The sequence below is a fragment of the Dioscorea cayenensis genome, chromosome 6, assembly GCF_009730915.1.
Source record: "Dioscorea cayenensis subsp. rotundata cultivar TDr96_F1 chromosome 6, TDr96_F1_v2_PseudoChromosome.rev07_lg8_w22 25.fasta, whole genome shotgun sequence".
NCBI classification, from domain to species: Eukaryota; Viridiplantae; Streptophyta; class Magnoliopsida; order Dioscoreales; family Dioscoreaceae; genus Dioscorea; species Dioscorea cayenensis.
Window position 1 is genome coordinate 410,993 of NC_052476.1, and position 20,520 is coordinate 431,512.

Below are 20,520 nucleotides of genomic sequence, written 5' to 3' on the forward strand. Positions count from 1 at the left end.
TTAACAAGATTCATTTTTAGGGTTTTCAAGCGAACTTAAGAACTCAATCCTGGGCGTTCTGTGAGCTCTTACCCAAACAAAGCGAATCCAAGCCCTAGAGGTCTAGTTTGAGCGGCAGCCATGGCGGCGAGAACGCTGACGACGAGGGAGCAGGACATCCAAATGATGCTTGCCGCCGATGTTCATCTCGGGACGAAGAACTGTGACTTCCAAATGGAGCGTTACGTCTTCAAACGCCGTTCTGATGGTATTTTCCACCTCTCTTAACGTAGATCTCAATACCTGCTTTCATTTTGTTTGCAATGGAGAGGCATAATGTATTTGCTGCGATTCACAAATTAGTGGACGAAAAAAGTCAGGATTTTTTTCGCCAGTACAAAGATTAGATTGTGTAGCACGGTCGGATCTTGCATTGCGTAGTAAGATTGGCCTCTCTGAAAAGGTTTCTTTATTTTTGGAGCATCTCTTGCTTGGTCTTTGAACTGTCTATAGATGATAGAATGAGGAGAATGGCTGAGTAAATTTATACAATGATCACTGCATTGCAATTCATTCTTCCTTGCGTTTTAAATACTTGTAAATTTTGCAACATAGAGCTTTTGTCAAAGAAAAAAATAGATATAGCCTCACTAGACATTGTCAAGCTAGCATTTTCTGCTGTTGTGTTTGTTATTGCCAGCCCTTGAAGACTTGCCATTTACTTGATCTTCATTAACCTGTGAAAAATGGCTGCTTCTTGAAGCCTGAAATCTGAAGAATTCTGAGATTTAATTTTTACAGGACTCTTTTTGGAAGTCTATGTGAAGTTTTATGATCCGCATGTCTAATTTTATGTATGATAAATGAGTTATGTTGTAATGTGTCTTGTTTCTCAAATGCAATCATAATTATTGGTGATCCGTCTAGGGATATCGGCATATAAGATCAAGCTTTACACTTTTGTGAATCTTGTGCGTTAACTGCCATCTATGTTTGAGTTAAATAATAAGCTACTTTATGATTCTGATTTTTACTATGTTCTTTAGCAACCCACAATTCTCACATTTATTTTGTTGTATATTTCCATTTCTTAGCGTCCAATGATGCGGTAAATTATTTAAATACAATCAGATATCTAGACCCACTTGCTGGCCATGTTTATTGATATTGTATTGTCTGTACTTTGTTAAGGCATTTTCATCATCAACCTTGGTAAAACATGGGAGAAACTTCAGCTAGCAGCAAGAGTTATTGTTGCCATTGAAAACCCACAAGACATTATTGTCCAGTCTGCAAGACCATATGGCCAAAGGGCAGTGCTGAAGTTTGCACAATACACAGGCGCCCACCCCATTGCAGGCCGACACACTCCTGGAACTTTCACCAACCAACTTCAGACGTCCTTCAGTGAGCCTCGTCTCCTCATCCTTACTGATCCAAGAACTGACCATCAGGTTTGTATGTTGTGCTGCATGTTAAATATTTTGCAGATCAAGCACAAACTATTGTCATTTGCATGTGTTCTGTGGCCTCTTATGGCTGTCTTTGAGTGTTTGTTGTTATCATAATAATTTTGCAGCCAATCAAGGAGTCATCGCTTGGCAACATCCCGACCATTGCTTTTTGCGACACTGATTCACCTATGAGATATGTTGACATTGGCATTCCTGCCAATAACAAGGGGAAGCACAGCATTGGATGCCTTTTCTGGTTGTTGGCCAGGATGGTTCTGCAAATGCGAGGCACCATTGCTCCTGGACACAGATGGGATGTGATGGTGAGCATAAACATACAATCAACTTCTTCCTGTACATTATCAATATACCAATTAGGCTATTCCATGATGCTGTGTGCTTTGTCTGAGTGTTGAAGTTCTAGCTTAACCATTTTTATCAATTTTGATTTTTCAGTTATTGATTACTGACTGTTGTTTGAATGACCTCTAATTCTCTTCTCAAACATTAACTTCGATTGCCCTCTGTCTCTGATAACTGTGATTTAAGTTTTAACATAATAATTTGTTTTGACATGATTGCAGGTTGACCTATTTTTCTATAGGGACCCAGAGGAAACCAAGGAGCAAGGAGAAGAGGAGGCTCCTGTTACCGCTCCTGACTATGGTGCAGCTACAGAATACACTGCTATGATCCCTAGTGATCAATGGCCTACAGATCAGTGGGCTGCTGATGGGGCAGCTGTACCTCCTGCTGCTGCTGCTGTTCCACCAGCTCCAGCTGCAGCAGTTGAATGGGCTGCTACTCAAGGTCAGAGCAAAAATCATCGTAGTTTTTCCAGATCAATAGAATCTCTTGAATTGTATAGAAAACTTGGGCGTTTCTCCATTACCAACCAGATAAATTTGACACTTTTGTTTAAAACTGACAATTTACATTACCTGTTATTTGCAGGTGTTGTATCGGATGGATGGGATGTGGTTGCTCCTCCAAGCAATGTCGTTCCTGCAGCTACGGCTGGTTGGGAGAGTGCACAAGCTCCAGCCCCTGCTCCCACTGGTTGGGAGTGACTAAAATCACCTGGACGTGTCGTTTAGCAATTCTCAATGAAAACGGACCTCTTTTGCCCAACTTTTTCAGTTTTGAAAAAAAAATTTTTTTTTTTTTGGTCTTTGTACTTGAGTTGTAAACAATCTGACCATTTCTCTGGTAGTGTTAAGCATTTACTTTGGACTTAACCCTGAATGTGCCCACCTTGGGAAAGTTTATTTGATCAGAAGAAAAATGACTTGCATTTTGAGTTATTTATATCTCTACAGAGTGCAAGGTATAATCTTTGTTTTCATTGCTTAATATGTTTATTTGAGGTAATGTTCTCTGGTCAAACACGTTATTAATTTATGCTGATATGTCAATGATCATGATTATTTAAAAAAACAAACTAATACAAACATACACATGGCATATCAAGTCTTCTCCAATGGTGTTTCACACAAATTATATATATATATATATATATTTGTTCATAAACAAATACCAAAATTGAAATAAAATAATTTTAAAAAAAAAGGAACAAAAGAAAAGGTTGCCGGGAATAACAAAATCAACTAAGCATATGCTTATGATTAAATATTTACAGCATGACGATTTTTTAGTCATCATAAAATTTAAGAAAAAAAAAATCATGAAAGAAAAGAAAGAGCTCAGAAATTGACTATATACTAGAGTGGACTGAGAGAGGCAGCACCATGGCCAAATTCACTCTCACCCTGTTCAGGTTTGAGATGAGGATGATATCATACAAATGAAAGTCAGTGCCACATCTTCAGCTATCCATCCAGTTTCAACATCTCACCCACTCTCATTCATGGCTTTGGCTTTGGCTTTGGCTTTGGCTTTGGCTTTTTTTTCTACTGGGACTTCTTCCTTCTGTCAGTCCTGGAACTGAGGGTCAGCTCAATCAAAGATGAATGGAAAACGAACACATGCCGAAATCAATGACAAAGAGTCTCGCCATGAAGAACCCAATGCACAAAGCTATCAGAGAATTCACTACTAAGATTTTCAGAGTTCTCAGCAGCATCATATCCCATTTGTAAATCTGCTGTCTCTGATCCCTGAAATGATAATGGTTGGTTAAAGGATTTGTTAAACAAGTCCTGCAAATTCAAATGATCGGCAGGCAGTCCTGTGTTTAATTGAAATTTACTAGTAGTAAAGAACTGAGACTTTTACCCTTACGCTAGATCCATGCTGACTGAGAGGCAGTGTGGCCTCAGGAGTTATCCCATTGATCACATTTTCTGTCGAGAGATTCTCGGTTGGAGAATTGACAACTGTGAACCTGAGAATGTCAAGAATGAAAGAAGAATTGTAAGATTTCATTATATGTAGCAAAAACTATCAGATAAAAGTAGTTCTTGATGGAATTCTTGCAGCTGAATAAAAAAGACAAGCCTTTCATACATTTCTTCCTCACAAGAGTTCCCAGAAGATGAAAGCCAGTCAAGATCAAGAAAATTCGAGCAGGTTGATGCATCACCATGCTCAGTAAAGGCACTGTGATCACTATCTGCAAAAAGTTGCTTCCGAGGCATAGTTGGAGTATACCTGCATCACAAAACCAAGAGATCAGGTCTTAGGCAAATTCTATCATGTGGAGAGCCAGGGGAAGACTAAACGAGGCATGTTTATCATTATTACTTCTGACGCAACCAAATAATGCAAAATCAGTGTCAAGCAAGCAATACATTATGCAAAAATCGGGAGAAAACAACCACAAAGTATCATTTACACTTGCTATTTTTCAATGCAGACCAAATATATTATCTGGATTCAATTCAACTCAAAAGCTAGGACGAGAGACCAAGCCTCTATACTCATATCTATATTCTCCCAAATTACGATGAGGGACTAGTGATTACTCTAATACGCCCCTTGATATCTGGACTCAATCAACCAAAAAACTTAAGTTAATAGGATGAGAAAGCCAAAATTACATATTCAAATCCATATTTTACAAAACCAACCAATGTGGGACTATTAGTTGCTCTGATATTAGAGTAATTACAAGCTCTGAAATGAATGTGATCCAATACACTACAAAGCAAGGAAACTAACCTGGCAAGTGATATATCACTTTCAGAGGTCGAAATCTCTGGTGTAGACTCAGATAGACCTTTGGCATTTGATTGACGCACTCTATCAGAAAGTGATGAGTTAGGAAGTTTCCTCTGTCCACCATTACAAGCAGACACAGGTGTATTGCTTTCGCAAAGAATGTTTCCATCTGATAGTGATCTTTTGATGATTGATCTATCAAGCAAAGGGCAAGTTTTAAAGAAACCATATAGTCATTGCAATGGGAAGGATTGTTCCTCAAGGATGTTCCATGAATTCCTTCAAAAAATGCCAGTATGAATGGGATTGAGACAGAAAATGGACTTGGTGAGGATAAAGATCAATACTATAGACGAAGATGGGCTATTGAGGTGAGGTACTTCTCCCATTATTAAAGATGCTACTTACCGATTTTCAAAGCCATTCAGCTTTGATTAAAAACAATATCTGAACCACAAAACTTCAATTTAGACCTTTACCCTCACAAATAAAACCACATATGCAGAGTTTGAAATCTTCACTGGCTTTCCTCACACAGGAAACATGATACAGGAGATAAGACTTAGAAACATGGCGGTTGCATCAATATTCATACCTTGCATTCTCATCAGAAAAAGCATTGTCGCGTCTCCCAACATTGAAATACTGATCAGAGTCCAGTTCCCAAAGTGCAGGTTTATCTTGTTGAGGTTGGAAATGCCCCAAAAACCTGCATTATTAGAAAGCCAATTTTGTTAAAAAACAATTAGGAGATTAAAACTAAAAAAGCCACTGAGGGCAATAGGCGCACTAAGAGCCAGCTAGCACAGGAAGGCAAACAGATGGAAACATACACATTTATTGCATCTTGTTTCTCAGCATCCATGTAAGCATTGCTGTAATAACGTTGAAGTGTCCTGAAGAACTCCTGAGACTGGGTTGCAGCTTTCCATTGGCCTCTTCTCTCAGAGAATATCTGCATAGGTCAATTCAACAGCTAATTGATATAACCAGATAAGCTATGAAGCAGTTACTCCAAAAAAAATGAACAAGATAGATGTCTAGTGAAGAAAATGACAGCCACCTGAAAAGCAAACTAATTTGTGGAATCAGTTACTTGTGAAGTCTTAAGCAAGCTAAAGCTATTGGAAAAAACATTAAAATTTAATAATTAAGAACAAAGTCTGAAGAATGTGTCCATTAAGGATGTTAGCAAATAGTTATCAAATAAAATCAAGAGGTGCAATCAAATTATAGAAATCCATAAGAACATCAAAAGTGAAATGATTGTGAACATGGCAGCCTACTACAAAGCAAAAATTCACCGCAAACCAAATATATTATTCGAGTCTAATGCAACCCAAAAACTTAAGCTGATAGGAAGGGGGAGATCCAAGCTTTTATATGCAAATCCATGTTTACTAAAATTAACCTTATTGGACTATTACTTGCTCTGATAACCACAAGTAAACTAGGAGCTTAAAAAATCCCTGCCATACCTTGTTGTGAGCAGCAGAACCACCATATTGATGAGCAAGTGTGTCACCCATCGTCTCATAAAAGCTCATCAAATCATCAGCCAAAGGCGCATCTAGATCAATTCTGGGGGCATCTATAAAACCTAGGGCATGAAGCTGATGTCCAAGGGCAGCTAGTCCATAGGCATATTGAGCTACATTGGTACGATCCAAGCAATCAATGCAATTAGTTCTTAAAACACCTTTCTGAAACTTGGGGGGTTTAACCAAAGGCATGTCATTATCTTCTGTTTTATCTACTGAGGAATTGTTCTCCAAACCATCTTCTCGTGAACCATTTGAAGAGCCATCGCCATCAGTTGTATTGTGGCAGCTCTGTTCATTGGGTGAGCCAATGGCATTGTCTTTTCTGAAACATAAGTAGCAACCATTTTCAAAATAAGCCACTCTGCCACACCAAGTTAAATTAGAAAGTTCAACAACATAAAGAAAAACAGACATTTATTTAGATCATATATGGACAAATTCTCAATGCAGAAGAGAAATTCAGATTATGTTCTATCAAATCAAATTAAGTCAGAAATTGCAAACAATGAAATTGCGCAACTTAGAAATAATATAAAAACATAATTCTAAATTTTATTTTAGAAATTAAGCAACAGAATATTTTATGTAGAAACTAATAGACATTTTGTAGCATTAGTGACACAGAATGACAACAAGTGCAGAAAAAATGACGCTCTGTTACATACAAGACAACGTTATGCCAGGTCTAAAGCAAGTCAATCACACCCGGGAGTTACTTGGTTGGGTCTATCACAGATGTTAATTTAATACTTAAATATACATCCATACTTGGTAACTTTAGACCTAAAGAATCCCATCATATCCTAGTGATCAATGACCAACTATAAAACATAGCCAGCATAATTCCATACTGTGAATCACAAAATCAACCTCAAGAGTAAAGAAAGAATAATAATCTCATATTAGATTGAAAGCTAAGGCTTGATCATCATATATTTGATGTTCACAAGATTTTTTATCATTTAAAAATAAAATTCCTGTTATTCAAAAATCACAATCCCTGAAAACACCACTCAATCCTTGGCCTAAGGATTCTAATCAGATATACTAAACCAAAAATATAGCTTGACAAAAAAAAAGGAGTATGACAAGCTGAGTATACCTTAAAGGCATAATACACCAAAAGGAATTTGCCACCAAACCATTTTTGAATTAAAACCAGAACCTTATCAGTATATTTGACATCCATAATATTTCATTTCTCACACTACCATTTTTCTTTGTCAGAGGATTCATAATCCTTAACCGCATATGGCTGCACCTCAGACTAATGATTCAAGTAACAACATAACAATCACTGGTTATGGTTCCTAAATATGTGAGGATTACAAGTCATCATGCATTAGTTCATTGCATACAACCTTATAAATCTTCACAAGATTAACAATAGTGAACCACCTAGGTGAAAAGTTACTAAATATCACATCATATGCATTTAGAAGATAAGTAACCAAAAAGAAGAAATAAGAAGAAAATGAACTATTTTTGACTGCAAACAAACATTTGAATGCAGCATATGGCCATGTCATTGTGATTATACAAAACTTTATGTAAAGAATCCCAAAAACACTTCATCAACCTAATAATACAAAAAAGTTGGTAATAGTGAAATATAATATCCAGTCAATATTATTAACAGAAAAGTAGCCTTCAACTTTAAACAAAAATAATAGTAACAATAACAGGCATCACATTCAAATGCATGACATAAAATGTGGACGACGGAAACATGCTGTAAAACATGAGTGGAAAAACAACCAAAATAATAAATAAGGGCATTGCATTAGTCACTCACAAAAGGACAGGACACTTCAGGTCACCATCAAGCTGTAGAGCCGGAGTCACTTGACAATACAAAAAGCCCGTTAGATTCAAGGCATAAGCAGCCACTTTTCCCAATAAGGAAAGAACATTTGCTGCTTTACTGGAAAAAATAACATCTTCAAGTTAGAATTTAGTTTGACAAAAGTAATACAGATAATGTCCTACAACTGAGAAGGGATTGAAATAACAGAACACTTTCAAATTACCTCCGAGAATGTTTATGAAGATCCCAATGTAAAAATCTCAAACGATTTTCCTCTGATAAATCTCTATTAATGGTATCAATTGCATTAGCAAATTCAACACGGAGAATCGATTCTCGAGGTTTCTTTTCACGTGTCTAAATACAAGAGAAGAAATTACCGTTAAATGAACCACTCAAACACGTGAAGTTATATGAACTATTTCAACAAAGAAAGAAGAAAACAGCTTGTCCCCACAATTAACTTAAAGTTCAAGCTATAAAAGATATAAAAGGATCAAGCACAACAAGCTTCTCGACAAAGACTAACCTTGATCAAGTTCAAAATTATAATTGGGTTGCCATATCTCTTTGCAAGATTCTCAAAGTGAAGGCGAGTAGCTTCGTAGTTGTCATCCTTCTTCTGCACTGAAGTGAAGAAAACTGTCAATGAAAACCTAAAATTCTAGGTTTACAGGAGATGGTAATATGAGAAGTATAGAACTTACAAACTATATCAGGCTTAAGATTCAAGCGGGATGTTTCCTGAGACCAGAAAAGGGGTATAGAGCCCCTGTTCTGTACAACTGAAGTTATTTGTGTAGGAACTTCTTCAGGAATGTCTTCAAACACAATCTGCTCAGTCTCAACATCATTAGCTACTCGACCTTTCTCATTAACGCCCCGCTTTAGATATCTGGCGTAGAAATGTAGAGACAAATCAGAATATACCAGTTCAACTCAAATTTAAATGTTGTCAGTTGGAATAAAGCAATTGTTGAATCTTGAATTGCCTGCAGCATTAATACCTGGTGCCAGCATAGTGGCGAGAACGCCTGGCAATGAGAGTCAGCCGAAAATTCTTTCCAGAGATAGAAAGTTTGGCCTAGATTTGCATGGAAAAGGGAATGAATAAATAATATAATCTAACAAACTTACTGAACTATCTAGAAGTAATATATCAAGAGGTAGATATGTAATATCTATCATTTTCGTCATTAAAGAATATCTGTGGAGCCCTGCTCCAGGGAACAAAAAAGAAAACAAGAAGCAACATTTCAGAAACAAAAAATTGGTGCAATCAGATATTTACATCATCAAGTTTGTGCACTACTAAACGCCATTCCGAGTTGGATGACCTTATGCTAATTGCCATTTAAAAATCAGATGCCGACAAATTTTCTCAAAATATCCACCTACATTCCTCAAAGAGCATATGAAAAAGAGTTCTCAACCAAAAGAAAAATTCCAATCAGAATTTGCAGAGGAAAATTCAAAGCGCTAATAAAATGTTAAAAAAAGAATACTTCATCAGCTAAAAAACAGGCACCTGTTTAAAGAACCCATAGACCAAGGCGACCGTCCATAAGGTATTCTTGAGATTATTCCGAATTCCACGTGTCAAGAACTCATTCCAAACAAACATGGTTTCATACAGAACCTGTCCTGTTTCACCATAACATAAATTCTTTTGGAGGCTACGCATGACATGGTATGAATAGCTGAAGAAGAAGTCCTTCGTCAAATCCACATTGCATAGGAGTTTCTTGTATCTACATCATCAATCAAACTAAAATGTATGAATGCCTTTACAAAATCAGTAAAAAAAGTAAAAGAATGGCAATTCAGTAGTGTAAAAGTACAAATTGAGCTTATTAGCTTACAATAATGCATTGAGCAAGCATTTTACAATACAGCAAAACCCTCAAAGATAATCACAGTATGCTAGGACTTAGATGCTTGACCCAACATTTTTCATAACAGAGACTCAGCAGAACAATTAAAAAAATAATAATAATAAAAATAAATAAATCTTAGTACATATTTGATTGACATTAAGAATATATCATCAATCACAAGCACAAATCAACTGGTAGTCCAATCGGACTGAAACATTTCTAGGGCAAAGAAGATCATTCATATCTGGGATCACAGCTTTCCCAATATTATTTTATACACAAAAAAGTTCAGAAGTTGTAATAGTCATCAAATAAGACCAGATATAGTAAAATAAATGGTAAAAATAAAAGTTTGCCATCACACAGGTAATAAAATAACTACTGTTTCTGCAAAAATTTCTGTCAGTGTTACACTTTCATTTACAATTAAAAAAAGAAGACCTGTTCTCATTCTTAGTATTGATAATATTGGACTGCACTGAAGGATTTGGAAGGGCTATCATTTCACTCTTGGTGACAGCATACACAGTATGGCCACATATGGCACCAATTTGTCTTCTCTTTGTGATTAGTAACATGTAATAAGGCCCAAGGAACTTGATAAACCCTGCAAAAGGAAAACCATAAACAAGAAGATCCATATTCCAATTTTGTCAAGATAACAGACCATATGACAGCAGTTACAGCACTAATGTTTCACTTACCAACAATTCCATAGCAATTGGTAACAAACTTCAATCCTCCAGTAGACTTGTTTCCTTCATGAATTCTCTTCAAAAGTTCGAAGCATTCACTTTCCGAGTAAGTGGTGGAGTCCTCCTGAATGTTGAGCTCTGAAGGTTCTAACCTGTCAATCTTCAAAACTCTCCAGAAAGTCCCACTCTTATCTCTTCCAATCATATAAAAGTTCTGCAACATAAAGTAACAACATATCAATATTTACCCTTCCATTTAAACAGAAGGCTGATTAAACAGCAAATAGAATGTACAACAAAACATTGTTTGCATCAATGTTCCTCGGAGGATCAAAACAAAATGATGTTGTGGCTTCTACGCTTATCACTTGCGACAAATCAAAGGTCAACTTGCGTACTTCCACAGTTCCCCCACAAAAAAAAAAGCACTTTCATAGAACAAACTCTGCCCCAATCATGCAGTGATCACAAATACATGGGGAAAAAGATAAAAGACAAAGTACGACAAAAATTTAGACCCAAAAGAAAAATGTCAATATACACTACGGGATTTCAACCCAACCTTTTTAAAGCAAAAACATAATGAATGTGAAACCTTAAAAATATTCAAAAGAAAGAAAAAAAATCAAGAATTGAAGATTGATCACAATGAGATGATAATAGTAGAGAACCAATGCATGTATTTAAGCAAGCCAAGCAGGTAAATGCACTTCTAACACAAGAACTGTTTACAGGCCTTACACGAACCATTTAAATGCCATTGTAAACAATCACAAACCGGATCTCAAAAACCAGTGAGCCAGGACAGTGCTCATATGCCATGCTTTGGAGTTCCAGTAATTTAAAAAACAACTAAGTAGAAATACAACCATTCAGAATGAGCTTCAGATTAAAAGCACAACAAAGATGAAGATCTCTTCAAGTAAATGCAATCAAAAAAAAAATTGACAATGGATATGATGCTGGCAAAACAGTAAACGTATAGTGAGTTAAAAAACTTCTCTTTCATAGCAAAAAAAGAGATCTTTACTAACAAAATTAGGTCTTTTCAAAACAACAACAGCAACAGCAACAGCAACAATAACAAAAGCCCCGTCTTTTCTTTTTTTCCAATAAACACAGATGAAAAGAGCGACCAGCATCAAATATCCTTCAAAAACATTCAAATTCCCAACAACAACAACAACAACAACAACAACAACAAAAAAAAGATTTTGAACACTTGCTAAATTAAAACATTTAGACCAAAAACTAGAAACTCAGACATGTTAGGGCATCACCAAAATTCAGCCCTAAAAACGAACACCAGACCATTCATTCAAATGAAACACCCAAAATAAAAAAAAATAAAAAAGAAGGCCTTGACTCACAGATCGCGTCTCATAGAGCCTAAACTTCTGGAGATACTGGCACTGCAGATCTGGCAGGCCATCATTCCTCGCTTCCGGCACCATCGTCTCCATCGCCGCGTGCCGAATCCCGAGCCGCCGGCCCGGGTCAAGATCAGCTGAGCATCCAAGAGAAACACCAAATGGATCACCACACAGACGACCACCACACCACCACCAAACTCCCCCTCGGTTGCTTCAAATACAGCATCTCCTTCAAAAACCACTCCACCGCTCTCTCTCTCTCCCCTTCTAAAACCGCTCACCTCCCCCTGATTCCCCAGTTTCCATAAACGACGAAAACAAACCAGATCTCTAATCCTCACGCAAGATCCCACCGAAAAAGCCCCGAATTTGATCAGAATCGGATCAAGAATAGAAGGAAATAATGAATTTTCTCTCCTTTTTGGTAAATTTGGATGAATTTTTTTGGGCGAGAGAAGCCAAAGCCACAGACAACACCGTTTCTGCGAGACGCCTCAATCCACAAAAACCCCCGGGCGGACAAAAAAATCACACCTTTTATATATATATATATATATATATATATATTTATATTTCAAAAAATAAATAAATTTCCGGAACTTCTACTACCTTACCTTTGTGACCCATCCATCATTGTTTTTTTTTTTCTTTAATTCCATTTTTTTCCTTTTTTTCCCTTTTTTTAATAATTAACTAGTAAATAAAATCCACTACCAGCCAAATATTAGTCTGTCTCAATATATAATCTTTATTTTATTTAACAAAATATAGAAAAACCCAACTAAAAAAACCTTTGCATTGTCTATTCTTATTTGTATTTAGAAATAAATATAGATTTATTGTTAATTTAAGTTTTAAGAACAAAAAAATTTTGATAAAAAATAGTCCAATTTTTAAGAAATTTTTTACAATAAACTTCTATGTATTACAGGGATACGCAAACAAAAGGTCATTAGAAGAATTAACCAAAATTATTAGTAACTTAAAAAATGAGTAAATTATATATATATATATATATATATATATATATAAGCGGCATCATCTCCAAACGTTTGTATTGATCCATTAGATTCTCATCCAACGGTCATCTACAAAAAAAATTTTATAAGTCTGAATCGTCTAATTTGATTTTTAGTAACACCCTCCAAAGAAAATTATAAAATCAATCCAAAAATCTCTCACCCTTTTTATCACCTAGTATATTTTGTTTTTAACTGTCGCTATCTTTATTGTATTCTTTTTTTCATCCCATTTATTTACTAGTCTCTCACTCTGCTATTATTTATAAGTATAGTGTAATTGTATAACAAATGGAAAATTTTCAAACAATATGTTATGATGATGAAGACCATTAAATTACATCCAACAGTTGAAAGCAAGCATTTGTAGACTTTGAATATATGAACTTGCACAGATGATGCACACTATATAAATACATATATATATATATATATAATTTTGATTAATTTAATATCATTTTATTTTGTAAGATAAATCAATGAAGTAAATGCGAAGAAAACGAATGCAAGTTGGACAATGGACATGACCCGAATTAAATCACGCTTGGCTATTTTTTCAAGTCTCGTTCCTCCTCCAGACTCCAGAGTTAGCGTGTCCACTTCAATCATCACAAGAATAAGACCCACACTTTCTCATCAATCCCTCCATTTTTTCATTACAATTAATTAATCACATGTTTTGTTTGGCCAATATATCACAAAAAAGAACACGTAATCATCTTTCCTTCCTAAACCTCAGAATATACCACATAACCCAACTATATGCCTACAAAGTAGTTTATATGGAATTTATTCCTTTTTTTTTCTTATTTGCGTAATTAGAGTTTCTTAAAAATTAATTCATAATCTACAAATAAAACACCTTTATCACCAAATTATGGGAAGAAAAAGAGTCTTAATTTAATTAATTTTAAAATTTTATCATGGATTTAAAAAAATATAAATATATCAGTGTGGTGGCATCATATGTTCCACAAAAATAAATAATTGGCAAGATGGGCAAAACAGTGTCATAAACACGCGCTGGTTTTTAAGTATTTCGTGCACCCTCACTTTGCACATGCTTAGATTTGACATTTTGTCTCGCTCTCTGGTGTCATTCGCCAAGTTATCTTTATTTTTGCTAACCCAAGTTAATTCTTACATGTTGTATTGGTTTTTTTTATATTTTAAATAATATAATTTACTCATTTAATTGAGAAAAAAATTGAGTCTAAAAATTTTATAAAAAACTGAATAATTTATCAACCAATCATGTGCTTTAAATTGTGTGTATAAATTAATTTAAATTGTGTATATAAATTAATTAAGCTTTAACTTAAGTATGTGTTGATTTGATATAAAAGCCGTCAAGCCATTTTTTTTTTTCTCTCCTAATTCCTAACCATGTTAATTAATTAGTAAAAGAAAAATAAAAACTTAACATCACTATGACAGGTAATATGTAAGTTGACATGAGATTATTTAAATTGCAAATATGATGGAGAGTTTATTAGAGGGCTCCATGTAGTTAGTCTAATGATCAACAAGCACTCATTTTTCATTTGATAATTCCAACCGACCCATAAATATATAATCCATCGTGTTACATGAGTGCAATAAGATATATCACCAAGGGTTGGTGATCTGGTCAAATTATGTAGCTATAAATGCATGATAAAACCTTTTTTAATAAAAATGGGCTAAATCGAACTCAATTTATTGATAAACTTGAATCTGCAAATTAAAGTGATCAAAGACGATGCCATAAGTTCTAATCATCCAAACCAAGCCCAAGTTTAAAAATGAGTTTACAAATGCGGGTGGAGGAATACATATGTAAGATACATAATACACAATTTTTTTTGAATAAAGTGGATAAACCACAAATTTATTAATAAGAAAATGAAGGAACAAAATACAGAAGTAAGAAAAACAAAAAAAACAAACAAACTGATAGACAATAAAATAAAAGCTGGTATTCTCACCAGGGATGAGAATAGCAGTGAACAGGACTAGGATAAACAAAAAAAGCAATAAAAAGGATAAGGAGGAAGATAGCGAGTTGGGCTGACGAAGTCCACCATCCCGGAGACGAGGCCACCCAGCTACAAAAGAGAGGCAGACATTACTCGGGTCTGCAGGTGTCGCCCTATTTCACCGAAGAGTGTCCGTGGATCCGGAGCTCGGGAAGTTAAGAGAACGCTGATCTTCCGAGCGAAGATCGGATGGTTCCTCGGCGAAGAGGCACCGAGTCTGCAGTGATCCAAGAAAGAAGCATGTTAGTCGTCTTATGGAGTATAGAAGAAATTGATGAATATTTTTTTGGTTAAAAAAATACGATCTGCTAGGCTCCAGTAGGGATGTTCCAGAATATGGCTCTAGAGCATAGATCTGAGAGAGTCCTAGAGACAGAATTTAAGGAGGGAATCCAAGTGGTCCAGATGTTGTAAACAGAGCATGGGAGAGTAGCAACATCTAACAAACCTCGGAAGAAGGACCAAATTCTCTCCGAAAAACGAACAATTAATAAAAAGATGATCTACTGTTTCTGAGTTGTTATGACATAGAAATGATAATTGACTCAACTTGGATTATTGCCGGTGATTAGATCACTAGTAGGAAATAAAAAAATAAAGATGAATATAAATAATAAAGAGTATTTTGAAAATAAAATAATAATAAATTTTTAATTATATATATATATATATTGGGAAAAAGATAAAACTTGAATACTCAATTTTTGAGATCGAAAGAGTGTAAAATACCAGCTACTTCATTGCATAGATTGTCAATCATGATTATTTTACTAGATTGGTGTGTCAAAAAGTCTTTTTTGTATTTTTGAAACATGAATATGAAAGACCGAAAGTTTGACATTTATATATATATATATATATATATTAATGTTTGAGGGTAGAACATGTTTGGAAGGACAACATGAAGGTTGCAGATTGATGTATATGTTTTTTTAAAAAATATATATATTTCTGAAGGGAGCAATTGTCTTCATGGTGGAAAGATTTGTTGTGTCTGATTAAACTCATATGATTGTTGTGATCTTGGGTGTTTGATTTAAAAGGAAGTATTGAAAAAAAGGAGATAATAAACCTTTTATATATAACCCAATGGCCAATGAGAATAACACCAAACTTCCAATTATTTGGTGTGGCCACCATACCATACCATTTGTCTTGTGTTTTTGGTTATTTATTATTATTAATAAAAAAAATGGATTAGACTTTCTTGTAGGCTTGAAATTCGGACCTAAATAAATTGTTAATTGAAGTGTTTTATAATCAATTAAAAATGAACAAAAGTGTTTTCTTTTCTAATTCAATGCTAAATAAAATATAATTAAAATAACTATGGAATTTTCTTCTTTCAACATTATAATATGATTCAACTCTTAAAAAAACTTGCCAATGACCTGCGGGTCTATTGGTACACGGGTCACTGATAGAGCTCTCACAGAGTGGTGAGAGTTCGATTCTCGGCTGATGGTATATTTCTGGGAGTTGTTAATAGTGATTGTAGTAAGAGTGGTTCCAGCGCCCACATGAACGCGGCCTCATCCCCACTTGTTCCACAGAGACTTGTGCACGTCCCTGGGGTCTCTTGTGGGTTCGCCCCACTCCTCTTCCCAAAAAAAAAAAACTCATAAAAAAAACTTGTTAAATTAAAAAAAACCAGCCTTATACAAATTAATTTTAGCCTACACATAATAAAATATTATTTGAACTTGAAAATTTTAAGTCTTTGATTTTTCATTTTTGAAAATTTAAAAAATAATTTATAAAAATATTTGTTGGATATAATAATTATAGTGGCAGTGTTAATTAATATGATATCCTTTAGTGGTCAAGGGTTTATATTTTTTTTTTTAAATTTCTAAATACAAAAAAAATCATAGGAAAAACAGAAACCCCAAATTTAATTTAACTATAATAAAATATTTTTTAAATATAAAAAATAAAAATAAAAATAAAGTTGATTAAAAAGCTAGCAAACATCAGGGACCGTGTGAGAATGCATGGGACCTTTTCATCTCTTTTTCATTTCTGTTTCACATTCACAGAGAAAAGTGAAAAAGTATACATTAAAAAAAAGGTAAAGAACCTTCTAGAAGCTTCTCGGAGAAAAAAATAACACATTTGTCGGCTTTTTATTAAAACTATAATTTTTTTTTTACTAATTCATACTTCACTCATAATTTAGGAAATACTCAATTTTATATAATCAATAATAAATCAAGCCAAAATAAATATGGACATAAATAGAAATATGTGGCCCACTAAATCAAATTTTTATATTTTAAAAAAATTAATCTTTTGTGCCAAAAATAATGGAACCAAAATCCTAGTCATGCTTCCCATGATGTTGGCCCTGAAGATCACTTTTGAGTAGAAAATTGGGAAAAAAAATATATTATTATTATTATTTTTTAAAATATTCTATTATTATTTAAATTATACATAACATGGAACCAGGGACAAATTAGAGAAACGATGTATCCTGTTCGGGCCACACAGCAAGGAAGGGAAAGGAAAGAATCCAACGGTCAGACCAAGTCAAAGGTCCGTCATAGGCCACTCATCTCTCTCCACGTGGCACAAATTCACTAGATAGCCTTAGTGGAACGTGAAACGAGAAGATATATAGCCAATAAAAGAACGCCACGTGTCAAGAAGTTAAATGTTCAACAGACAATTTAGCTAGATAGGACAAAACATAGACTGGTATGACCAATCAGGAACGGGCCCCACACAAGTGACGTGTCATCAAGGGCCAATAATTCAGGAAACGTCACGAATTATTTTTTTTTATTTATTTTAAAAAAATTAAATTTCTTTGTTATTCATTATTTAAAAAAAAAATTATATTATCTCTGTCTCTATTGATAAGCGTGTGGAATGTACCAAAACTATTTCAACATTATTATATATATATATATATATAAGCATGAAAAACATTAGTGTACAAAAACATTTTATGGTGCGTTAATAAAAACAAAATCTATCATGTCATAATACATAATGTTATTTACATTTGTACTTGCAATGGGCCTGTTGCTGACTAACAGTACAATTGCAAATGGGCCTGTTACTGACGAATTTTAACATTTTCATTAATGGGCTGGGCTTGAAATAAAGAAACACACTCTTCTACTTCATAATATGTAACAACTAATAAGAGAAATAGTAAAATTAATTTGGTCATTTGAAAAATTTATTCTTAGGTAAAAATTTTTATATTTCATTAACAACAAGCTAAATAAATAAAAATAAAATAAAAAATATATAAAAACTATGTTCTAAAATTGTTACGTTTTTTAAGTGGATCTTTTAATATTATTTGACTTGAGATTAAAAGTTTTTTTTAGAGTGGGATTTAACAGAATTTAGAGTTTTTTTTTCTGACCAAAAACAAAAAAAAACAAAACATAATACAAATAAGAAATCTAGTCTACCGTCATTTTGCAATAGCCAACTCTATATTCCACATTCTCTCTTTTTTGTTTTTATATATATATATAAAAGGGTTTCTATCGGGCGTACACAGACAACAACAGTAGGATTATGAATAATGCACAGTAAGAGCTAATCTTGTGTTTTTGGAAAACACCGGTCGTCCCACTTTTTTTTTGTACGTTGTTCATAAGCACAACATTACTGTTTATTAAATAGTGTAGAACCGTTGGATTGAAATCCAATGACCCAGAGCAACGTTCACAGATTACAAATATGTGAACGTGTGTAGAGGATTGATGCTTATATATATATATATATATATATTGAGCAGGGGAACAAGTCATACAAGCATTGAGTTACCATATTTAAAGGTAGTGCATGGGTGTTGAAGCCCTCATCCCCATGTAGCTGAGCTTATGTCTCGGTCATGCACAGGGAAAAATCATTTGTGTATATCTTTTATTATATATATGTAATTACTCCATTTTTTATTAGTCTAGAAAAGCAGTAAAATAACATGATAATTTGATTAGCAAACCACAATAATATATCTCCATATAAACATAAACCTTTTAATAAATTAAATTGAACTTAAAAATTAATCAACCGGCTCTTCCTCTATCCGAAGAGGTGTTACATATGCATGCTTGCTTGCGTTCCCTCATGAGCCCCATTTGTTCCCCTCCAAACCATTTGTTCTCCAACAAACTTAGAAAACTTAGACCCCCAATCTCTCATCTCTTTACTAATTCAATGACATTCATTGCATCATCTAATCATACACACACACTCAGACAACAGAAGATCACTTCTCTTGATCCACATGTGCCCCCACAAGTCCTTTTTCCATATATTATTTTTTGTTCTTTTTCAACTTATATACATATAAATACAAACATGCATCCATATATACACACATGCAGAGTCATCAGAGTGTGAGAAGAAAAACATATATATATATATATATATACATATAAATAGAGAGAGTGTTTTTCATAAAAAAAGAAAGAAATAAGAAAAGACAAGACATGTGCTTGTTGTCATTGGCCCACAAAATGAAACAAGCCATGTGTGTACTTCCTCTCTTGTTTATATTTTGAGTTTTCAAAGCCTAGCTCATGTTTGAAGCTATTACATTACATATTTACATGCAGTATTAATTGACTGACTTCCCATTTTTATTTCACTTTTCATTGTTTGTTAATTTAAGATGACAACAGTAATGCCGCCGTTCAGCATGCAAGCCAAAAGTTTCTTAATTCTCATGAGTTTGTTATATAAAGAGTTCACATATTAATTTTCGGTTGATTAATTTATAGTATTCTTCATGTGAACTGCTGATTTGTATATAATATATAACGAATATATATATATATATATATATATATAAAGTTTTTATATATGGAGGCAAAAAAGTCCAAAGAGAAAAATGAAGTAATAGTTTATAAATGAAAGCCAAAATTCCAACCCGGTTCCGCCGCTGAAAGCACATGGACGCGCCGGTCACGCTTCAACTAACTTCACCCGCCGCCACTAATTAACATCACATCCACGTTGGTAAATGTACATATATACCCATCAAATAAGAAAAGAAAATCATGGTGTAATTTGGTCTTTTTATATTTATATGATATCTATGTTTTAAATCAGTGCAGATGTTTACTCTGCATGAATTTTAGTGCCAACACCTTCAGTAGATCTCGCATGTACTCTTTTTTTAATTGCTGAAAAAACCAAACAACTTTACTGTTGGGTAAAACAAATCTTTTGATTTTTTTCATATTTTTTTAAATTTTTTTTTATTCAGAATTACTTTGAAATCTAACGGTTAAATAATCAAGTTTACTAGTCTTATATCACGTTCAAATTTTAGTTTTACTTTTTGATTTTGGTACTTCGTATTTTTTTATATTACTTTTAGTTTTTAGTTTTGCACTTTAATTTTTGGTGTATCCGCTTACTATTTGACAAGTCTATTCAAATTTGTGTGCTGCCGAATAGAATTCGAACTTCAAAAAATGATAGGAGAGATGAAATAGAAGTAGTTGTAAAAAAAAAAAGACTGCAAAGGATACAATTTTCTACTGATGCACCTCCATGTTTGTTTGTATTTTACTGTGTTGCTTGTCAACTTTATTAACAAAATATATTAAAGATGCAAAGATAGCACGTCAGGCATACGACAAAGATTTTTTGGTGTAT

At 34.0% G+C, this 20,520-nt stretch overlaps 2 protein-coding genes across 3 annotated transcripts; one reads left to right on the forward strand and one right to left on the reverse strand.

The window, feature by feature from the left end:
* The first annotated feature begins 46 nt into the window (after positions 1-46).
* LOC120263854 (40S ribosomal protein SA-like) lies at positions 47-2,737 on the forward strand. The gene is made up of 5 exons (XM_039271829.1): positions 47-247; positions 1,171-1,433; positions 1,559-1,756; positions 2,018-2,243; positions 2,388-2,737. Exons 1-5 carry the CDS (start codon positions 121-123, stop codon positions 2,501-2,503), a joined length of 930 nt encoding a protein of 309 aa, XP_039127763.1. The 5' UTR covers positions 47-120; the 3' UTR covers positions 2,504-2,737.
* Positions 2,738-3,018: 281 nt separating this feature from the next.
* Positions 3,019-12,371, reverse strand: LOC120263358 (phosphoinositide phosphatase SAC3-like). 2 transcript variants are annotated; one of them, XM_039271221.1, is made up of 16 exons: positions 11,847-12,371; positions 10,486-10,690; positions 10,223-10,388; positions 9,433-9,655; positions 8,912-8,988; positions 8,612-8,799; positions 8,434-8,531; positions 8,128-8,261; positions 7,893-8,021; positions 6,032-6,419; positions 5,387-5,508; positions 5,149-5,262; positions 4,554-4,748; positions 3,900-4,043; positions 3,675-3,777; positions 3,019-3,550 (listed from the first exon to the last, which is right to left on the reverse strand). In XM_039271221.1, the coding sequence occupies exons 1-16, from the start codon at positions 11,937-11,939 to the stop codon at positions 3,428-3,430; spliced, it is 2,502 nt and encodes an 833-aa protein (XP_039127155.1). In that variant the 5' UTR covers positions 11,940-12,371; the 3' UTR covers positions 3,019-3,427. The 2 variants fall into 2 exon arrangements, with proteins under 2 accessions (XP_039127155.1, XP_039127154.1); XM_039271220.1 differs by having other exon boundaries at positions 3,669-3,777.
* Between the last annotated feature and the right edge of the window lie 8,149 nt (positions 12,372-20,520).

Bases quoted from the DNA above. Each gene is read 5' to 3' on its own strand.
- LOC120263358 (XM_039271220.1), bottom strand. From the start codon at position 11,939: ATGGAGACGATGGTGCCGGAAGCGAGGAATGATGGCCTGCCAGATCTG. The intron at 8,262-8,433 runs GTTAGTCTTTGT...TCTTGTATTTAG, and splicing joins TAATTTTGAACTTGATCAAG to ACACGTGAAAAGAAACCTCG. The intron at 4,749-5,148 runs GTATGAATATTG...TTTGCTTGATAG, and splicing joins TTTTCTGATGAGAATGCAAG to ATCAATCATCAAAAGATCAC.
- LOC120263854 (XM_039271829.1), top strand. From the start codon at position 121: ATGGCGGCGAGAACGCTGACGACGAGGGAGCAGGACATCCAAATGATG. The intron at 248-1,170 runs GTATTTTCCACC...TACTTTGTTAAG, and splicing joins CTTCAAACGCCGTTCTGATG to GCATTTTCATCATCAACCTT. The intron at 1,434-1,558 runs GTTTGTATGTTG...ATAATTTTGCAG, and splicing joins ATCCAAGAACTGACCATCAG to CCAATCAAGGAGTCATCGCT.